General features: G+C 36.1%; 1 protein-coding gene across 4 annotated transcripts in view; it reads left to right on the forward strand.

Moving 5' to 3' along the window:
• LOC126248105 (apolipophorins) overlaps positions 1–20823 on the forward strand; it is a 136840-nt gene that overhangs the window by 92078 nt on the left and 23939 nt on the right. For all 4 annotated transcript variants that reach the window (XM_049948777.1, XM_049948779.1, XM_049948776.1 and 1 more), the window contains exons 32-42: positions 1453–1600; positions 5103–5253; positions 6085–6279; positions 6685–6911; positions 8983–9159; positions 9255–9404; positions 11365–11536; positions 12228–12403; positions 12489–12709; positions 13035–13333; positions 14778–14899. In XM_049948777.1, coding sequence (XP_049804734.1) covers positions 1453–1600; positions 5103–5253; positions 6085–6279; positions 6685–6911; positions 8983–9159; positions 9255–9404; positions 11365–11536; positions 12228–12403; positions 12489–12709; positions 13035–13333; positions 14778–14899 — 2038 coding nt within the window. The remainder of the gene's footprint in view (positions 1–1452; positions 1601–5102; positions 5254–6084; positions 6280–6684; positions 6912–8982; positions 9160–9254; positions 9405–11364; positions 11537–12227; positions 12404–12488; positions 12710–13034; positions 13334–14777; positions 14900–20823) is intronic.

Genomic DNA, 20823 nt, shown 5'->3' on the forward strand with positions numbered 1-20823 from the left:
ACTGGGCTGCCTATTACCCAGCTTTAAATTTCATCAAGCAACATGAGGGATGTGTTGGGGAGACACACTGCAGTACATCCACATGCACCAATGACTATCCAGCAGTTGTCATTCACACTGGTAGAGGAGTGGAATGCCCTATTGAAAAACTCCTTAGTAACTTTTTGGCCACCATGTGACCACATACTGGAGCATGCACTGCCATCCATGGTGATCACTCACCCTCTTAAGAACCATGTCCCACCTTTTGTAATGTCGATGGGTCATCACAGATCCTTGTGACCCAAGTGTAATTATTGTCCTTGAATAAAAATGTCATTTTTGTGTATCTTATTGCATATTTCCTTCAGTTACCTTCTGTATTGTTCAGTACTGTGCTGTAGCAGTTCTTTCTACATATGGTCCAAGTTTCACTGAGCTATATTGTGTGATCTTTCACTTCCTCACAAAAATGTGGTTTGTAACATTTGTTGCTAATGCTTGTTTATGCTTTTGGTGCACAACTAGATTTGGATAAAAAGCAGTTGCAACACTATTGTAACGTGAAATGTGTGTGTCCAATAGTAGTCTGAAGCTGATAGCAGAATGTCAGATGAAGGAGTGCAGTGAGTAATGCCAGCGGTATTTTAAGTCTGCTGCTGTGTGCACTGTCTGAAAGTGTGGGATGCCAGTTCAAGCACCTTAACAAATGGGCACCGTAGCCTACAACTGCAATTTCTTGTGACATCACCTTTGTCCTGCACTGAGAAGATGGTGATGGCATCTTCTTGCACTGCATCCCATCATAATTCACGGCAATGCACGATTACACAAGGTGAACCCGATGCAGGATGGCGATGGCATCTTCTGGCACTGCATCTCGTCATAATTCATGACAATGTAGGATGACACATGGTGAACCTGATGCAGGAGTTCCTGAGTATGTGGTGGTGGGAGATACTGTCACATTCACCATATTCACCCAATATGAGTTCATTGATTATGAGCTGTTTGCCAAAATCATGGAGTCTCTTTGTGACACATGCTACAACACAAGAGAAGACATCATCTGTGCCGTAGTGCAGTCCTTGCGCGACATCAACAAAGATGGACATGCTAATGGTGTACACCGCCTTCCATATCTAATGGGGAAGGTGATCAAGGTGTGGGGCGATTATAGAGAGGGCATGTAATATGGTGAATGTCTGTCAGTCAAGTCTGTTATGAATCATAACAATGTTGCTACTACTTTTCATCCAATCCATGTACAAGATGAAAATTAAACATAATTGTCAGTCTGAATTCAGAATAGGAAAAAATTGACAATGTGCTGTTATCCAGTCCTCTGTCATTCTCTGCTTACAGCCAAACAATCAAGATAAAGTGAAGTAGTTCATGTTGCAGTAATTTTCCTAATATTAGTTGTTAATACATTGTTGTAAAGATAATTTTCAAAGTTTTATTCTGTTTCAGTACAAATTTCCACAGCAAGGCAGAGAACAATAAAATTTCATACAGTGGAAATGGCCAAGTTAGAATTGGAGACAAAGGTCATAATTTTAATTTCCGTTCTTCAAGACAGAATCTCCTCCAGGAAAGTGATAAAGAAATTGGTGTAGAGGTAATACTTCATTAATAATAAGCCAGGAAGTTTAAGGCTATCCTGTCTTGTGTAAACTACATTTATCACATCAGTTTGTTACTTTTATAAACTCGGTATATATTTTTGAACATCTTATTTTAAAATAACTATTAAGAGTGTAGCAACTTAAACTTACCAACTGGAAAAAGTTATAAACTGAAGTAAAAGGCAATTCCTTCACCAGAAAAAGAGAGGAGCAAATTGAGGGAAATGAGAACATTTTCAAATTGAATAGCAATATGATCCAGAACCTACAGATTACCTGCATACAGTAGTTATACAAGAATAATTATCAAACAGTTAATAAGAAAGATAGATATACGTTACTGAATTCACATTTCACATCTTTGGGACTGATATGCTAGTAAATAAAGTCCAAGCTATCTTGAAAAGAGTGGAGAACACAGGAGTATATACACTGTTGTTACCAGTTGTTTTGTGGAGATTAACCATTAAAACTGCATTAAAAATAGATCTGTACAATTTGAAAAACAGAAAAGATTTTTTGCCCTAGGAGGCTAGCTCTCTACATAAAACAAGTAATACAAAACTTATAAATACCACATCAGAACTATGTATCAGACAGGAGTGTTTATTTTTATCTGAAATGAAACTGTATAACAAAGGTCAGCTGATTTTTTTCGTACTTATTATAAGGCTGGGAAATGGAGGAAGAGGCATATGCAAAAGAAGAAGAAAGGAATGAAATCAAAGATAACAACCAACAGGACTTTATAACTGTTTAATAGAATATATTATTACTATACCAGGAAAACATGAAAAACTCATGAATGGGACATATATGTTGATGTTTAGTTTAGTTCATTAAAATCCTTTGCATCATATACATGATATAGGAATTGTCATAATACCATACAGCATGTGCACAGCAAAATTCTTCAAATTAATATAATAAATATAAAATTAACATTTTACAGTATGTTAAATAATTGATGCAATGAACTAATGTGGCGATAATGAAATTTTGCTTTTATTATGATGGTACATGTTGAACAGGAAAAGAGTGAAGTGCCAAGTTGACCCATTATGTATCTGTTTTTAAGTGGATTTTAAGGTAGTTGTGTATTTAGTGTAAAAAATTCTGTGTTTTGGGTGGTTTATTATCAACAGAAATTCATTCAAATTTTATAAGTGTTTATATGGAGTCACCCATTGGAAGGATGTCTCCAAGATGCAACTCAGATGGAAACAGCAATTCCAAAATTTCGTATGAGATGGTTTAAAGCATATGAAATAGCTGATGCCACAGACATATCAGAAAAAAGAACACTGTACATGTTACATGGAGAATTAACTATGAACAACCTCTATCCAAGATGTGTGCCACATTTGTTCAGTGCTGACCAAATACAAACGCATAAAAAAATTGATCAACCATGTTAGAACAAATTGAAAAAGAACTGTTTTATTACACAGCTTTACTACTGTGGATAAGACATGATTCACATTTAACACCAGAAATGAAACAGCAGTTGGCATTGAAAGCAGTGGTTAATTGCTCTGTTCCAAAATAGGTGAAGTCAGTCTCATCTATCAGAAAGGTTATGTGTAGTGTTTGCTTTGATGCAAAAGAAATTTTTATTATTGATTGCCTTGGATAGTGGAGAACAACTGGTGAATACTGTAAAATTTTTATGGATAAACTCTATGACAAAATTATGTGTGGAGACATCTGGATTATGAAAGGGAAAAAATTCTTCAGAGCAGAGCATATCTCAACAAAGATGTTTGGTAAAATTAAATCTTGAGGTATATTTAAACATGAATTTTTGATTCATCCACAGAACTCACATGATTTGGCACCCTTGTGCTTCCATTTATTCCCACATTTTCAGAAATCTGTGGCCCAAGGAAATTATTAATCCAACAGAGATAATGTCAACTGTAGCAAGTATTCTTTCAGATTTTGAAGATCTCACTTTTAGGTTTAGATAACCAAAGTGCACTGGCCTAATACGATTGTTTCAATTTTTGATCTAAGAGACAATGATTAACTGTTGGACCAAGAACTACTCACCTTATTCTTGCATAATTTGTGTACTTTTGCCTGCTGCTTTAACTCAGTAGTATACTGGAGAGCAGAGTATGCAAGCCACACCTATCATTTGGATTGCTGTGGAGAGAGTAACTGTGTTGCCAGAACAAGCTCTTGTTTTCTCATGCAGTGCCGACAATATACAAATAATTAACATTTTCTACCAACAACCTATGGTAACAGAAATCACATACTAAAATAACAAACACTTAAAGGTTTCATAAAAGTGACTAATTAATATGTCACAACTACTTCACTATCAGTTCTAAAAACCAACATTCCCTTATGTAACTACTACTACAATGCTATTCACTTTGTGATTGCTGCTAAAGTGCTAAAGATAGTAGTGATCTGATGGAAAACTTAGTGACTCATTGTCTTTTGTCTTCTAACAACTCCTACCAGGTTTGGAAATAATATATAGCCTGTGCAAATGTGACTAAGTGTGCATAGGTGTATTTTCCCTTTATGTACATGACCATAACTCTGATGTAGAGCCAAAATTATGATAACAAGGTAACTCCCAACAACTTGTGACTTGATCTTTCATGTTGCCTATACTGAATATTTACTACTGCACACTTTTTAATTCTATTGAACAATTTCTTGATGGACAAATCCAGATTACTTGGTAAAGAGAACTTATATTTAATCTAATACAAATTGACAATGGTATCAAAATTATGTTGAGTGTTGCCAGGGCCATATACTGAAATAGGTGGGTGTTCACTGGCATGTGCTTCATGTTATTGTACCGATCAAATTATTATGGAAAGGAGAGAAAACAGGCTCAAGACTATAACAGAAATTTACAAACATGATGTGAAGAATGTATTGATGGTTAACATATTTTCCTCCAACTGTGAAAATAGCACTTTGCAGTATGGGATTCAGTTTAGAAACAATTGATAGTTATAGTAACTGATTTTATATATACTTTCTGGTAGTGGCTCATATGGGAGATGCTGCATTGGTATGTGTAATGGAAAATATGGGACAACAATGAGGTATAATTTTAGGAATCGGTAAGATTAGTGAATAAATGCAAACTGTCATAGATCTAATGGCAGAGGAAAGCTACTTGTTGTTAAGCGATCCTGCATTTGAATAGGGTTTACTTCTTTAAGTTCATAGACCAGAAAGAAGGATATTGACAAGTTTGATTACAAAAGTGATTTTAGGAACAGGAAATGACAAAATTAAAGTATAACTTTGTGTTGGTAAGGTTCCTGTGTGTTGATACACTCAGTGCTCCTGAAAGTTTGAAAAGCAGTAATTAGTTTTGGTTATTTTATTTCTGAAGCCATGCACTGGAGTATCATAATTACAGTCTTTGAATGTATGCTTATTTGTGTTTGATACTTTTATAATTTTGTATTTCTTAAAAGAACTTTCAAACATTAATATGTTATTTTTCCTTTGTAGTATAATCTTGAATTTGAAGTTGCGGGCCGCGGTTCACTGCACAACAAACTGAAAGTTTCAAACAAAGAATTCCATGCCTTAGGAAGACAGTGTTCTGAAGGAAAACCTAATTGTGCTGTTATTGAGATTCAGTCAAAAGTGTCAGTGTCTGGTAAGAAAACTAAATATACTCTTCATTGATTCTGTTTTGTAGAAAAGTAATCTTCCCATAGCTAAACGACAACTTCAGAGTTGCTCCATAACAGTCTCCCACAACATATCATTATTCATAATCATGAATGCAGCATATACATAATAGACATGTGAAGAAGAATTCCAAAATAATTGAATTTGTATTGCATCATCAAAACCAACTTTTGCATGTCTCCAGCTAGTTAGCTTGTCTATCACATTTCCAGATAAACAATAATATCAGTGAAATAATGCACCCTCTATATACATAACACTCAATAAGCATTGTATGTGCCCACAGAGAAATTGTTAATTACTGTAGTTCAGTTATAAAAACATTGAAAAACATCACACACACACACACACACACACACACACACACACACACACACAGCAAATTTTCCCCATGACACTGTAACTGATAGAACCACAGACAGCAGTTACAGGGAAAGGAATGATGTTTTAATTACATTCAACACCATACCTATGTGCCCATCTGTTGTTCAACAGTTCTTATGTATAAGATGAATGATTGCTTTTACTTGTTGTGGCATTTATATTCCATCCAATTATTTTTGATTGCCACAGTAATGCACTGTCAGATAACACCACTGTGTTCAAATACTTCTGTTATTACAGTTTTTGTATGCTGCAAGTTCAATATTGAGTACTGCCCCTATTTCATTCTGTTAAGCATATACATTTGTCAGTAGTAGTGCACGCACATTTTGTTTCAATAAGTAATGCTTTATAAGTAGATATTCAACTTGCTTAGTGAAATTTATTTATTTTTTTCTGACTCCCTTCACAGATGCAAAGGAAACAACACATGATTTAGTGTTTTTAGTAGATCTGAAGAGTGTTGGTGTTGACACAGGTATAGCACTTACTGCAGAGACTGTAAGAAGAGGTTTCTGGTTTATAGACGAACAAGTTTCACTGACCTTAAGTCATAATGGAGACACAACATACAAGTATAAGGCATATGTAAAGGAAACAGGAGGTGGTATGTATCAAGATGTGCTACTTAAATTTCCATAAATAACATTTAATGGAATGGTTGCAAAACTTTCTCATTCATAAAGTGATGCACTAAAAAATATTGTTGTGGTGGTGATTATGATCTCTGACTCTCAAAAGAAGTGTTACAAATATCTTTATTTTGTGTACTGTGTAAGCTAATTGCAGGATATTTCTTCTTAAAATAGGCTGTTTGCCATGTTGAACTGCAGGAAAAGTGTAAAAAATGACAGCATATTTTATAATGCAAACAAGTATTCTAGAAATGCAAATGGTGTGTGTAATCTTTAATAGACAACTAATTTTGTACTCATTTTCTTCAGAATCTATGTCTCCACTGTGTATGTCATGTTCATGTAGAATATGAGATTTTCTTTATTACAATCATCAGGTTTCACTGTGACACTTCCAAGCCGTGTAATTGCTGCTGAGGTCAAAGTAGCACCAGATGTCAAACCCAATCACTGGAAACAGCAAATCAGTGCAAGTGTCTGGCTAGACAAAACTCGTCTTCCAAATTCTTTCTCATCATTAATTCTATTATTAGAAGAAGTTGAAGACAAAGGTACAGATAAATATGTAGGTCAGTTGAGGTTCACACATCCAAATCTAGAAAAGGTAAGTGAAATGATGTAAATAAATTCTAAATATTATATTGTCTTCTGTTTTACACTAATAGTTCAGATATTTGAAGCTAACATTAGTGTGACTGGTTTTGCCAGTATTATTCAGTGCTGATATAATACTACAAATATTGTGGAATTCACCAGGAGGTTCAGCTGGTTCACATATGTAATTAATAGCATTTTCCCATCTGACAAGGGAAACTCCCCATTGCACCTCTCTCAGATTTAGTGGTAAGAGAACCCAGTGGACAGCCCATCAAAAACTGAACACAGATCAAGCATGAAAACAGGAAGAAGGTGTAATGAACTATGAAGAGAAGCAAAATAGAAACAATGAATGGTCCAAGGACAAGAAGTGCAATATAGAGCAGCCAGATAGAGTGACAGCGTCATGGTTAAGTGGTCAGGGTGTTGGATTACCAAGCGGGCGAGCTGTGTTCAAACTTCCTTTGTGCCATTTTTTTTTTTTTTTTCTATTCATTGTATTCAAATTTGTGTCTTTGTTTTGGTGTAATGCCCATTTGCAACAGCAAGGTGTAAGGAAGGGACCTATAATGACAGTTGATTCTGCACAACTACTCTATTAGCAGCTGAAAGGAAGTGGCTTTCAAATGGGAACTGCAAACGTTTGATGACAAGGCAAGAAGTCAGCCAAATCCTTCACCGAAAAACACATCTGGTGTATCATGCACGGCATTAGTGATGTTACATGTGTCGTATGATAGGAATCTCTTATCGATGCACCTAATTTGTATGCCTTGTTAGTGAGTGAGATATGCCTCTTTGCCCGATTTAGGTGTTCGTATGAATGTGAATGTGATCACTCCCAAGGAAATGATGAAAACATAATAGTTTGTCACATAAGCTGCAACAAATGAACACAACAGTTTCACAATCATAGTTTCTCTGTGTTCTGTCAAAACATATGTTTTTAACATTTTTGAAATTGCATTCTGTTTTGGAAGTTTTGACCCTTTGTTGTAACATAGTTCACACCTGTTTATTTGTTGTTTGCATTCTGTGTGACATCTAACTGGCATCTCGCCTGCTCTCACTGTACATCATGTTTACAATTCTATAACCATTGTATAGCATGACAACTGCCAAGTCTGCAGAAAGAGAACAAAAATTTCATTGATGGGATGGACAGTTCATAATGTTGGAAAAAAATAAAAATAAATAGCACAAGGGAGTTTTGAACACAGCTCATCCGATTTGCAGTCTAACACCATGACCACTTAAGCATGACGCCACAGCAGTTGATGTTCGCTCAATATTGCACTTGTTAAGCTTGGACTGTTCACTGTTTCTATTTTTATGTTATTTTTTTCTACAGTGCACCTTCTTCCTTTTTTCGTGCTTGATTTGTGTTCAGTTTTTGATGGGCTGTCCACTGGGCTATCTTACTACTAAACCTAAGGGGTGTGCGATGGGGAGTTTCCCTTGTGAGTAAAGAAAAACTGTATCACTCAAATGATGACACACAGTGTAGACAAGCAACCTTGTGTTACCCTCCAAAATAGTTTGTATTACTTTCCAGGATCACAGTTCTCCTATATTTTTCATCCAACTTTCTTCTGCATGACATTAGTCTGAAACAACACCATGTAGGTATTGATGAAACATGTACAGAAAAAGTTAAGCTAAAATGTTGTGTAAGTGTACAAGCCAAAACTGACAAGATGCTTGCACAGTACTGAGATATCCATCAAATTACAAATACTTTAGGTGTATGACAGCTCAACCTGTTAGGAGTATTTAGAGAAGAGGTTTTTGAGAAATGAAAATCAGTGACCAGTGGCATGTCTCTCCTAATCATCTACACATTATCGTGTCTTAATTCAGAACAGTGGCAGTTCTACAAGGAGTAATATTCCAGAAAGACACTCATAGTCTTTTTTAATCTAGTTGCCTTCATAAATTATTTACAGTTTCACAGTCATATTGGCGATAAAGCTTGCCACTTGCCTCATCTACAACTAAGTTATATGACTACCCAATGTTATACACAATGAGGCTGCTATATAATATATAACATAATATGTGTATGTATATATTTACAGGACCTTACAGTGAAAGGCTATATTCAGCTAGGATCTGAAGATAAACTTTTTGACAGTAATTTGGAAGTTGATATATTTAAACAAAGGAATCAAAAAATCTCCGTTTCGTCTCATATTGTGAAACAAAAGCAGAATGATGGATTAAAACTACTGAGTTCATTTGATGTCAAAAGCAAGGTTTGATTACATTTATATTCAGCTTTTGCCTACACATTATAAAAACATTTTCAACTTGAGTTTTTTGTTTGTTATAATTAATTTTTCGTTAATAGGGCCATGAGTTGGATGTAACTGGCAGAGGTGAAGCAACAATTCTTACTAAATCAGTTACTTTGCACTCTGTGTTGAAGTACAAGAAAGACAAACGAATAAAAGAATCTGAATTTCAGTTTGAAGTTTCAAGTGAGAAGTTGCTTGTGCATGTAAGTTTTTCAGCATTCTGTCAAATATAATCAAAAGTGTTGTAATATAATTTTACTTTATAGTTCACTCGACTAAAATTTTCTGGTTTTAATTATGGTAGTAGGATATTTTTGGTCTTTACCAGGACTTGAACCTTAAGCAGTCATTATCATATTTACAAATTACATGTTGTACAATGCTTTGGAACGACTAGACTGTGTGCTCCTTTACTGGCTGTGTAAGCTGGTTCTTTTCTGAAAGTGATAACTTGAGATGAGAACCTCAGTATATTACATTGATAACAAAGACACATCATAGAGCTCTCTGTGGTTTGAATTAGCCTACAGATTTTTGTCTGCTTAACTTATGAATTTTTGTACAGTGCTTGCCATTAATAGGAATAATTGGAAATTTGTGTTTTCAAGAAAAATAATAAAGCACAGAGCAGAAGTGACTAATATTAGTGTGAAAAAATATTCTCTTCAACCAGGTCAATGCTCCTGCTTGCATGTTGGCCATTGATACAACAAAAGTAAACAATATGGAGAAAAGAACTTCTATGCAGTGAAGGCATTATCTTTACTTTATATGAGTGTGATAGTTGAAAAAAAATTGTGAAGGAATAAAAAGAAGCTGGGGTCTTGTTAAACCAAATTCATTGAGCTCAATGGAGATAATGTGGAGGTATAAATTTAAGTTTATGAAAAAAAATTATTTTTGTGAAATTATCAATCTAGCCTCACATAAACAGCCTCTTGTGTGATACCAGTATTTGAACACACAGCACTGCTCATTTTGTATGTGTTCAACTTCAAGAAGCACTGTAAACCTACACTTGAGAATACAGAGCAACTAATGCAACCAAAACCTTGCAAACAGTTGGTCTGCTCGTTTAGAACAATGTGGTTTGACATATTTTAGCACCAGATAAATGAAGATCACCCTGTTCATTGAAGTACTGCAGATCATTTGAGACAGCAATAAGCAGTAGGTTGCAATCTGAGGATGAGCACCGGCTGCACTAACTTTATATGGAGGAGAGCTCTGGTAGGTGGCATGGCAGATATCATGCTGTGTGCACTAGTCTTGTGACCCACCAAAGGCAGCCACTGGTGGCTCACCCGTGGACAGCTGCTGTTGGTAGACTATTTGAAGTGTAGCACACTGGTGGCCCTGTGCAGTGACGTGTATCCAGGAGTTGCTTACAGGGTTATAGCAGTGGAATAAATGTCCCAGGACTAGCATCACTGAAATTTTATTTCAGGAACAGAATGTAAAGGTGTTAAATTCATACAAAAAATCTAGATAGTTCTTTGTGATGAATTGAGACAGATAAACTCTTGCATTGGGACATTTTAGTATTTACTGCATGTGTGAGGAAAGGAAAGGGTATGACTAGTAGTGCTACAAGGTAACCTCTGCCATGCACCATATAGTGTCGTGCAGAGAATTTATGTAGATGTATCAATGTTGTTGTATTCACTACCATTTAAAGTTATCCTCTTATTGAGGATAACCAAAAGGTGTATTTTTATTTAAATAGCTTGATGTTCTGTTAAAGATATATTATCTGAAATGATGTGCTTACTGTCCCAAGTACTAACTATTGTGAAAGAAGTGTCCACATATATGTGACTGTGAGTGCACTAAGTTGCTGGCTTACATGTAATAGCCTTTATGTCATGCCTGTCTGCAACTCAATGTCTCATCTTTACAGTGAGTCAAATACTAACTTTTTAATATTATGAAATGATCATGAATAAAGTTTTATTATGTATTAACACTGCCTGAACCCAATTACACATACGTGCATGTATTGAAAACACCATTTTGCACACACACAAAAAAACAAATTTATTTAATTTTATTTGATTAGGCTAAGCTAATGGACATATTTATTGAGTGAGTCTAAAATAGAAAGGCATGTGTTGTCAATAGACATAAACATATTGAAAGTTATTTATTATTTTAAAATTTCAGGCAAAGGTTCCCAATCATCATCTCCTTCATATTGATGCAACCACAAAAAGAAGTAACAAACATGCTGCTGTTGATGCATCTGTACATATCATTGGCCTCCCTACATCAGTGATTCATTTTGAAGGTGAAAACAAAGGCTTCCCAGTTGTCAAAGGCACTGTTAGTTCTGAAGGTAAGGGAAAAACAGTGATACATATGAAAGTTTATGTGCTGCATATCTTATGACCTTAACAAGGATTAATAAATACATATACAGAAACATATTTCTTTACAATTTAATTCCTGCCACAATTGTAAAAAGACACAGTTATTTTCAGATAATGATTAGGCTAATTAGGTTTTATTAGCGACATTTCTGATGACACCTGGATTAAGATTTATTCAGACTGATGTAAAGCGCATCATTTAAATTGATATCTTCAGGATAAAATTTTCCTAAGGACTTTTGCCTTTTCATTATGTCAAGACACCATTCTCATTTACAGAGCATAGTTGTTTTAAGTTGCCACAATTTGCTTGGACCTTGTCACACATTAGAACAAAATTTGAAGAGAACATACATAATTCTCATCACCACAGGTGTAAGGAAGAAAAGGAAGTGTTGTTCTCAAAACATATGATCTTTGAAATGTTTTGTGGAAACCAAGCCTTGTGGAGTTATGATCAAGTCACTAGTAGTAATGACAGAATCTAAAATGAATATGCACTGCCTAATAAACCAAACAAGTTTCATTGTCAATGTAATATTTGAAAACTTTTCTTGAAATTGATGGACTGCTTTGCAGTTGTATGGTGTACCTGACTTTTCTTTGTTGAGTAAATAAGATTTTTAACTATGACAGTTCTTCATTTACATTTTTTAGGTACACCAAATAAGAAGCTAGAACTGATTGCAGATTTATCAGATGGTGTTCATGTGGAAGCCGATTACATTTCAGAATCAGGGAAGAAAGAACTCTTCTATACCTTCCTCTCAGCCAGAAAAGATAATCGCAAACCTGAATTCAGGTGGTCTGTAGAAAATATTCAGTCTGTACTGGTAAGAAATATGTTGCCTGGAAGTCATTAACACAGTATCTGATTATCATTAAAGCTTTATCCTGACCATGTTTATGTGCTTCCAGGAGCCACATTTTAATGACATTAAAGAAGTTTTAAATAAGGCAAAAGAAATTTCTCAGGAAGCAGGAAATGAAATAACCAAGGAGGTCACTAGACTGACAGAGTCACTAAAAGGTGGTCTACCAAATTTTGGACGTTTTGTAAACACTTATGAAACTCAGATAAAGGCTTTGAAGAATGAAATTACGAATGACAAAGTTCTTAAGGAGATATCCGAAAACTGGTACGTATGCTCACAGTGTTGTAGAACAGTGGGAAATGGGTGAGGAGGAAGAGAAGAAGGCAAGATAATTTTCTTGCGTCAGTTTGACTAATCATAAAGTGTTGTTAACATTTTTCTTAGGTTTTGAGAAATAAATGTAAATAAAGATTTTACTGTAAATAAGTAACCACTTCAGAAAGAACATTTTTCTAATTCCTATTATTCCATGTAAGTGCAAAAATTAAACATAAAAATTCCTGTAAATGCAACTACTACACGTTTATTCAGGTAGCATTTTATTTATTTATTTATTTAATTTTTTATTTATTTATTTATTTTTTTTCAGGAGAGAAATAATTGGTGATGCCACTGAAGTTGTAACAACTCTTGTCAATGGCATTATTGTTACTATTGATGCACTACTGAAAACATTTAATGAGTTGGCAGAATCCATCCTTGATGCTCTGAAGAAATCACTACCTGCATTACAAGAGACATATAATCAGCTAGTAGAAGGGATTGTTGAAACAACACAGACACTTGCCCAGACCATAGTGGATATTCTTTCTTCAGTTGCTGAAATTCTCAAGAAGCACGAAGCAGATATTAGAGAATACCTGTCCTTACTTGCTGACTTGGCAAATGGTAAGACTGCAAATTTGTATTGGAAGAGAAGAATATACCACTATAACATTTTAATTTTAGTTTGTTTGCACTAAGAGTGTGTTGCTGTTCTGATTATTTTAACCTTTATTTGAATTTTATTAATATATTCTCAACAAATGGAAAATCAAGTACTGAGTACCAATATTTGCTTGACAAAATCATTCTACTTTTCCAAGAAAGAATATTTTGATGTATCTAGAAATAATATTAAAAATAGAATAATAAGACAAGTGTTTATTGCAAAACGAGTCTAAAAGAATATAATAATAATAATAACAACAACAAAACAAGATAACTCCTTAAACAGGCCTGGAGGGCCACATGATGCCACCTTCTCACCATCTCGTCCTCTGTCATATGATATGTGGTTACTGTATGTGGTTGTTTGTGGTTACCATTTTGTTGTCACCTTTCTAGAGCTTGATGTCTGTACTTCTAATTCAGATGGCTCCTCAGTCAGCCTCACAAGGCTGAGTGCACCATGTTACAATCTCGCCACCAAAGAAAAATCACTGACAGTACTGGGAATTGAACCCAGGTCCTCTGCATGCCAGTCACATCACTAACAACTCAGTTACAGAGGTGGACAAAAGAAAATAGTAACAATTATATTTATTTTTTTCTAACAGATGCATATATGTAGACACTGAGGAGCCATGTGACAAGTGTATTCAGCACTTAGGTATTGCCCACATCACCCATTCAACACATCGTCTGATCTGTCACAAGACCTAAATATACTTAGTTTTCGAAGAAGGGTCATAGGTCATTTGGAGATTAAAATCTGCATTAAGGTGTATCACAATGAGTAAATATTTTTAGTTTTGTTTCCTTTAACCTGCAGTATAGCAATAGTATAGCTACGTTTCTAAGATAAGCATGTCATTTCACACCATATTATTTCAACATGCTTACTCTCAATACTTATGCTTCTTGTGTGGATGAAAATAACTCACAATATTTTTGTTGTTAAGTTTTTGTGCTTATGGGCCTCAGCCAGAGGCCACTAATGTAGTTGGACATTACTCTTTCTCAGTGATGAGGCGCACTTCTCTGTTCCTTGGAAATTGATTACAGCTGGATACTAAACACATTTGCAATCTGCGGATATTCTGGGTTCTAATTTTAATGCCATTGTAACTCATGGTTTTAATGTCCAGTCAGCAGTGACATGAATTTTTACCAGCTACTATTGTTTCTCTTAAGAATTCCTCATCAGTAGTCTTACATAAGGGTTTTAGATATTCAGTGAATTTGTCAATGTATACATATATAATGTATCATATCCAAACAGGAAACGTTATTGTGTTGCATTGCCCTTTCTTTTGTAAAACAGATTTATTCACTTATTTTGTAATAGATTTGTAAAATGGAATCTCTTTTATGTTTTGTGTGATTTATAATTTATTTCTCGTAATTACAGATGTTGGGAAGTTTGTTACTAAAATCACTGATGTGATTTATGAAGGAGTTATTGAATTTTCAAAACCAATTGTAGAGCAAATAGAGGGACTTCATTTTGGTGCAGCCATTGGATTTAGCAAGGTTAGTTCCTTGGTCTTTAATTTTTTCTTCATTTTTTAATTGAGAATCAGCAATATTTTGTGAACTGTATTGTGGGTCATGTGTCTGGTAACTTAAACTTTCATTTGAGGTTTATTTATCATTATGTTCCTCCGTATGTTAACACAGTGAAAATATTAACTTAATGTTTTTAATGAAGTAAGTAATATCAGTGGTTCTTTCTTAAAATATAAATTAAATTAACTCTCCTATTGCTAAATTGTCTGCACCATGTACACATTCAGCAAAATGAACAATGATAAAATCTAATGTAGATTAAATATTACAGTAATAGATAAAACTTATTAACTTTAATAGGTTAATTTGTTGCTGATGGATCGCAGATGGTGAGACTGAGTTAACTTCTTTTTCTCCTTTGTCAATTCTGAATGTTGTAACAAAGAATTTTAGTTCACACATATAATATCTTTTGCCACAGAGTATCTGGTTTGCAGGGCATTGTGAGCTGCAGACAAATACAAAAGACTGTAATATCTTCCAGCTCAAGGGAACTTAACTGGAAGTCAGTGACATTCTAATAAGAGATAACAGGGAACTTACACAACATATTGCAATTAGTAACCTTGCTTCCTGTTTCACATAATTTATTTCATGCATGGATTCATACAGATAGGTATACATAGTAAACTGAATGTATTCGGAAATGGAAAACGTTTAGCTGTAGCATTAAATAAGTTTCTTTTATGCTGTACATAAAATTTGTTTGTGTAACTAAACAATGGAAAATCTGAGCTGGAACACAGCAGTATGAAATAGATTGCTACTCACTACATAGAGGAGGCACTGAGTAGCAGGCAGGCACATTGAAAGAAGATGGTCATTCAATGCCACCTCTATGTGGTGACTAGCAATCTGTCCTATCATATATCATTGTCTGTAAAATTGCTACTTACAGTGATTTATAATTAATTTGTAGATAAATGCAGAATTGTAATCAAGAACTATAGTTTTTCACACACAAAAACATTACCAAAGGTGAAAGTCACACCAGTTGCCAAGAAAGAGATATTGAAGAAATAATTAGTTAGGCCAGCAATTGTAACAGTTGTTTCAGAGTTGTAAATTACTTTTCTTGTGAAGTTGCAAAATTTGCCTTAGGAATATATTCATTCATTCATACATTCATTCATTCATTCATCAAGGGATCATCTCACAAGGAACTAGGATTTGTCAACACAATACAATAAAAATAAATACCTCTATATACATAAACACAGAATAGATGTTTTAGGAGGTTAGGACAAGTGGTTGGCCATGGCCTTACTAGAGGAATAATCCCAGTCTTTGCCTGAAATGATGTAGGAAAACCACGGATGGAAAACCTAACGCAGTATGGCTGGACATAGAAAACTCCATCCTCCCAAATATGAAATCACTGTCTGAACATCTACACACCCTCATTTGATTAGTCCCTATTTTGCAATGTTCTTTTGTTCATACACAAGTTCCATTGATACAATTTGTACTACAATTTACCAACAAACTCATTTCATACCAGTACATGTCACATAGTTGGATAACCATTTTGACCATTACAGTGATCACACACCATGCTTTGGTACATCATTTATAGTTGCTTTACCTATTTATAAGCTATATAACTAATGCTGAAATGTCCTTGCAAATCGTGCATCATAGATGTATAAATTACAGACCACTCATATCATCATATTATACTTCATTTATGCATTATATAGCAGAGTGAAGTAAAGGATTATCTCTTAAAAAATTGTGATTTATTTCAGTGCATCTTAGGGATATCATTGACAATTATGCCATTTCCTTTTTGTTTTATTTTTACAAATGGTATTAGCATTTTCTATTTGAATAACATGGAGGAAAAAAAGCTTTGTAATAAAGTTAAAAAATAATTTTTATTAAGTGAGCTAAGTACAAACCATGTGTTGTCCTCTTGGAAGTGTAGACAGTGCAAATAAAGAAGAGATGTGGCACAAAATAGTGATATTAGTGGGATCTTAAATAAACAGTATTAGTAAAAATTCAGTCAATCAGTTTACATTTATGCATAGTCCTTGGACATTGTTGCATTTATTATTTACTTCTGTTGAGGTGTGAGTTAAGAAGTTTCTTTAAATTTCTACTGAGTAACTGGCATAGTTGTGTTTATGGCATTGAAAAAGCATGATCTTAAGCACAAAAGCTTTTATTGTAAGTCACATCATAAACAGACTTAAACTTTTGGCTTGAATTGTTTGGGTTCATAAACATTTTATTTTATCTGTTAATACTTTTATGTTGTAATGTCATGTACTGACATGTTCCATGACCTTGGAGATTTTCTCCTCAATTTGGTCCTCTGGAACTAGACGTGTAAATAAATAAATAAAAATAAATATGGTATAAAGGTCCAGTATAATAAAAGAAGTACATAAATTGAAGTCTGATATATTGATTCATAAGGAATAAGGTTTTGTCAAAGTGCAATAAATTTTATAGCTATAATGGGTGATCAAAAAGTTTCCGTTTGAAGACTGTACACTCCAGAATCTGTATACTACTCAGGAAAAATCTGTGTGACCATTGAGGCAATCATCTCTCTGATGCGCCAAGTTGAAGAAACCCATTTGGTAAAATACAATGTTCTGCTGCATGAGGAAGGCTGCAGCTGCCTGCTGCAAATGCTTGTCTGACAGAAATCATTGACTCTTCATTGCCTTTTACTAAGGCATCATCCCATCATCAACCCTTATACTTTGTTGTCAGGATATTAATGTTTGTATGGAAAAGAATCTGTGTGGCAGTATTTTTTTTAATATTCTTGTTAGTATGTCGATGTATGTACCAAATTTTGAAGAACAATCCAAAAAGTAGAACAATATGATAAAATAGTGTAATCTGATCTACAATAAGGCTGCGTGCTATTCAGTTATTTTGTGCTAATTCTTTATTTTTATTAATTGTTAATCGTTGTTGTTGTTGTGGTCTTCAGTCCTGAGACTGGTTTGATGCAGCTCTCCATGCTACTCTATCCTGTGCAAGCTTCTTCATCTCCCAGTACCTACTGCAACCTACATCCTTCTGAATCTGCTTAGTGTATTCATCTCTTGGTCTCCCTCTACGATTTTTACCCTCCACGCTGCCCTCCAATGCTAAATTTGTGATCCCTTGGTGCCTCAAAACATGTCCTACTAACTGATCCCTTCTTCTAGTCAAGTTGTGCCACAAACTTCTCTTCTCCCCAATCCTATTCAATACCTCCTCATTAGTTACGTGATCTACCCACCTTATCTTCAGCATTCTTCTGTAGCACCACATTTCGAAAGCTTCTATTCCCTTCTTGTCCACACTAGTTATCGTCCATGTTTCACTTCCATACATGGCTACACTCCATACAAATACTTTCAGAAACGACTTCCTGACACTTAAATCTATACTCGATGTTAACAAATTTCTCTTCTTCAGAAACGATTTCCTTGCCATTGCCAGTCTTCATTTTATATCCTCTCTACTTTGACCATCATCAGATATTTTACTCCTTAAATAGCAAAACTCCTTTACTACTTTAAGTGTCTCATTTCCTAATCTAATTCCCTCAGCATCACCCGATTTAATTTGACTACATTCCATTATCCTCGTTTTGCTTTTGTTGATGTTCATCTTATATCCTCCTTTCAAGACACTGTCCATTCCGTTCAACTGCTCTTCCAAGTCCTTTGCTGTCTCTGACAGAATTACAATGTCATCGGCGAACCTCAAAGTTTTTACTTCTTCTCCATGGATTTTAATACATACTCCAAATTTTTCTTTTGTTTCCTTTACTGCTTGCTCAATATACAGATTGAATAACATCGGGGAGAGGCTACAACCCTGTCTCACTCCTTTCCCAACCACTACTTCCCTTTCATGCCCCTCGACTCTTATAACTGCCATCTGGTTTCTGTACAAATTGTAAATAGCCTTTCGCTCCCTGTATTTTACCCCTGCCACCTTCAGAATTTGAAAGAGGGTATTCCAGTTAACATTGTCAAAAGCTTTCTCTAAGTCTACAAATGCTAGAAACGTAGGTTTGCCTTTTCTTAATCTTTCTTCTAAGATAAGTCCTAAGGTTAGTATTGCCTCACGTGTTCCAACATTTCTACGGAATCCAAACTGATCTTCCCCGAGGTCCGCTTCTACCAGTTTTTCCATTCGTCTGTAAAGAATTCGCGTTAGTATTTTGCAGCTGTGACTTATTAAACTGATAGTTCGGTAATTCTCACATCTGTCAACACCTGCTTTCTTTGGGATTGGAATTATTATATTCTTCTTGAAGTCTGAGGGTATTTCGCCTGTCTCATACATCTTGCTCACCAGATGGTAGAGTTTTGTCAGGACTGGCTCTCCCAATGCCATCAGTAGTTCTAATGGAATGTTGTCTACTCCCGGGGCCTTGTTTCGACTCAGGTCTTTCAGTGATCTGTCAAACTCTTCACGCAGTATCTTATCTCCCATTTCGTCTTCATCTACATCCTCTTCCATTTCCATAATATTGTCCTCAAGTACTTCACCCTTATTTCGGCGATCATACATGTCGCCATCATCAGGTGAACTGACGGACTGAGCTCCTGTGAACGTGCCGGCGCGGAGATCCGTACGCTATGGCTGCTCAGAGGGAACTGGGTTCGGTCGCGGCGGCGACCGATTTTAATACCCTCCGCCCGCGGCGCGCTCCCTACGCTGTCCGCGCCCCGTGCCACGGTCGCGAGGTGGAACTGATTGCGACGGCGTCTGAGATGACGTCGGTGTGATGGCTCTGTCCGCCGTGGTCGTCACAACTATACGTTTGCTCGATTTACTCTTGATTAACCCGATCGCTGGTTCCCAAGCCTTGCTAAGATTATAGCCACAGTCACGGTTTATGAGGTCGTCATTGGTGCGAATTTCGATGGCCTCTTTAACAACGCTGTCCCAGTATCTCGACGTCTGTACCAGAATTCTCGTGCGGTCATACTCCATGGCGTGATTTTCCGACAAACAATGTTCAGCGACCGCCGACTTGCTTGTATACATCAGTCGAGTGTGCCTCTGGTGTTCACGGCATCGATCCTCGACGGTACGCATCGTCTGACCAATATACGACTTGCCACATTGACACGGAATCTGGTACACGCCGGCCTTCCTCAAACCGAGGTCATCTTTGGCGCTCCCCACCAGTGCACGAGTTTTATTTGGAGGACAAAACACAGTTCCGACCCGGTGTTTCTTCAGAATGCGGGCGATTTTCCCCGAGAGTGCGCCTGTGTATGGAATAAATGCAGTGCCTACCTCCTCCCTCGTGACTTCATCCATCTCAACAGGTTGTGCTGCAGTGGTTGGGCGGAGAGCACGTTGAATCTGCCACTCTGAGTACCCATTTTTTCGAAATACAGTTCTCAGATGTTCCAATTCCTGGGGTAGACTCTATGCGTCAGAGATAGTGCACGCCCTATGTACTAGAATTTTAAGTACCTCATTCCTCTGTGAAGGGTGGTGGCAGCTGTCTGCGTGCAAATACAGATCAGTGTGCGTAGTCTTCCGATACACCCCATGACCTAGGGTGCCGTCAGCCCTTCTCTTGACCAAGACGTCAAGGAAAGGTAATTTACCCCCCGTTTCAGTCTCCATAGTGAATTTGATGTTGGGGTGTATGGAGTTTAGATGTGTAAGGAAGTCAAGGAGTTTATCCATACCCTGTGGCCAGATGATGAACGTGTCGTCCACGTAACGGAAAAAGCAAGTAGGTTTCCATACGGATGACGACAGGGCTTCCTCCTCGAAGTTCTCCATGTACAAATTCGCTACCACCGGTGAGAGTGGGCTACCCATGGCGACTCCCTCCGCTGGGAACCAGCGATTGGGTTAATCAAGAGTAAATCGAGCAAACGTATAGTTGTGACGACCACGGC

The sequence above is a fragment of the Schistocerca nitens genome, chromosome 3 (genome assembly GCF_023898315.1).
Source record: "Schistocerca nitens isolate TAMUIC-IGC-003100 chromosome 3, iqSchNite1.1, whole genome shotgun sequence".
Lineage (NCBI taxonomy): Eukaryota > Metazoa > Arthropoda > Insecta > Orthoptera > Acrididae > Schistocerca > Schistocerca nitens.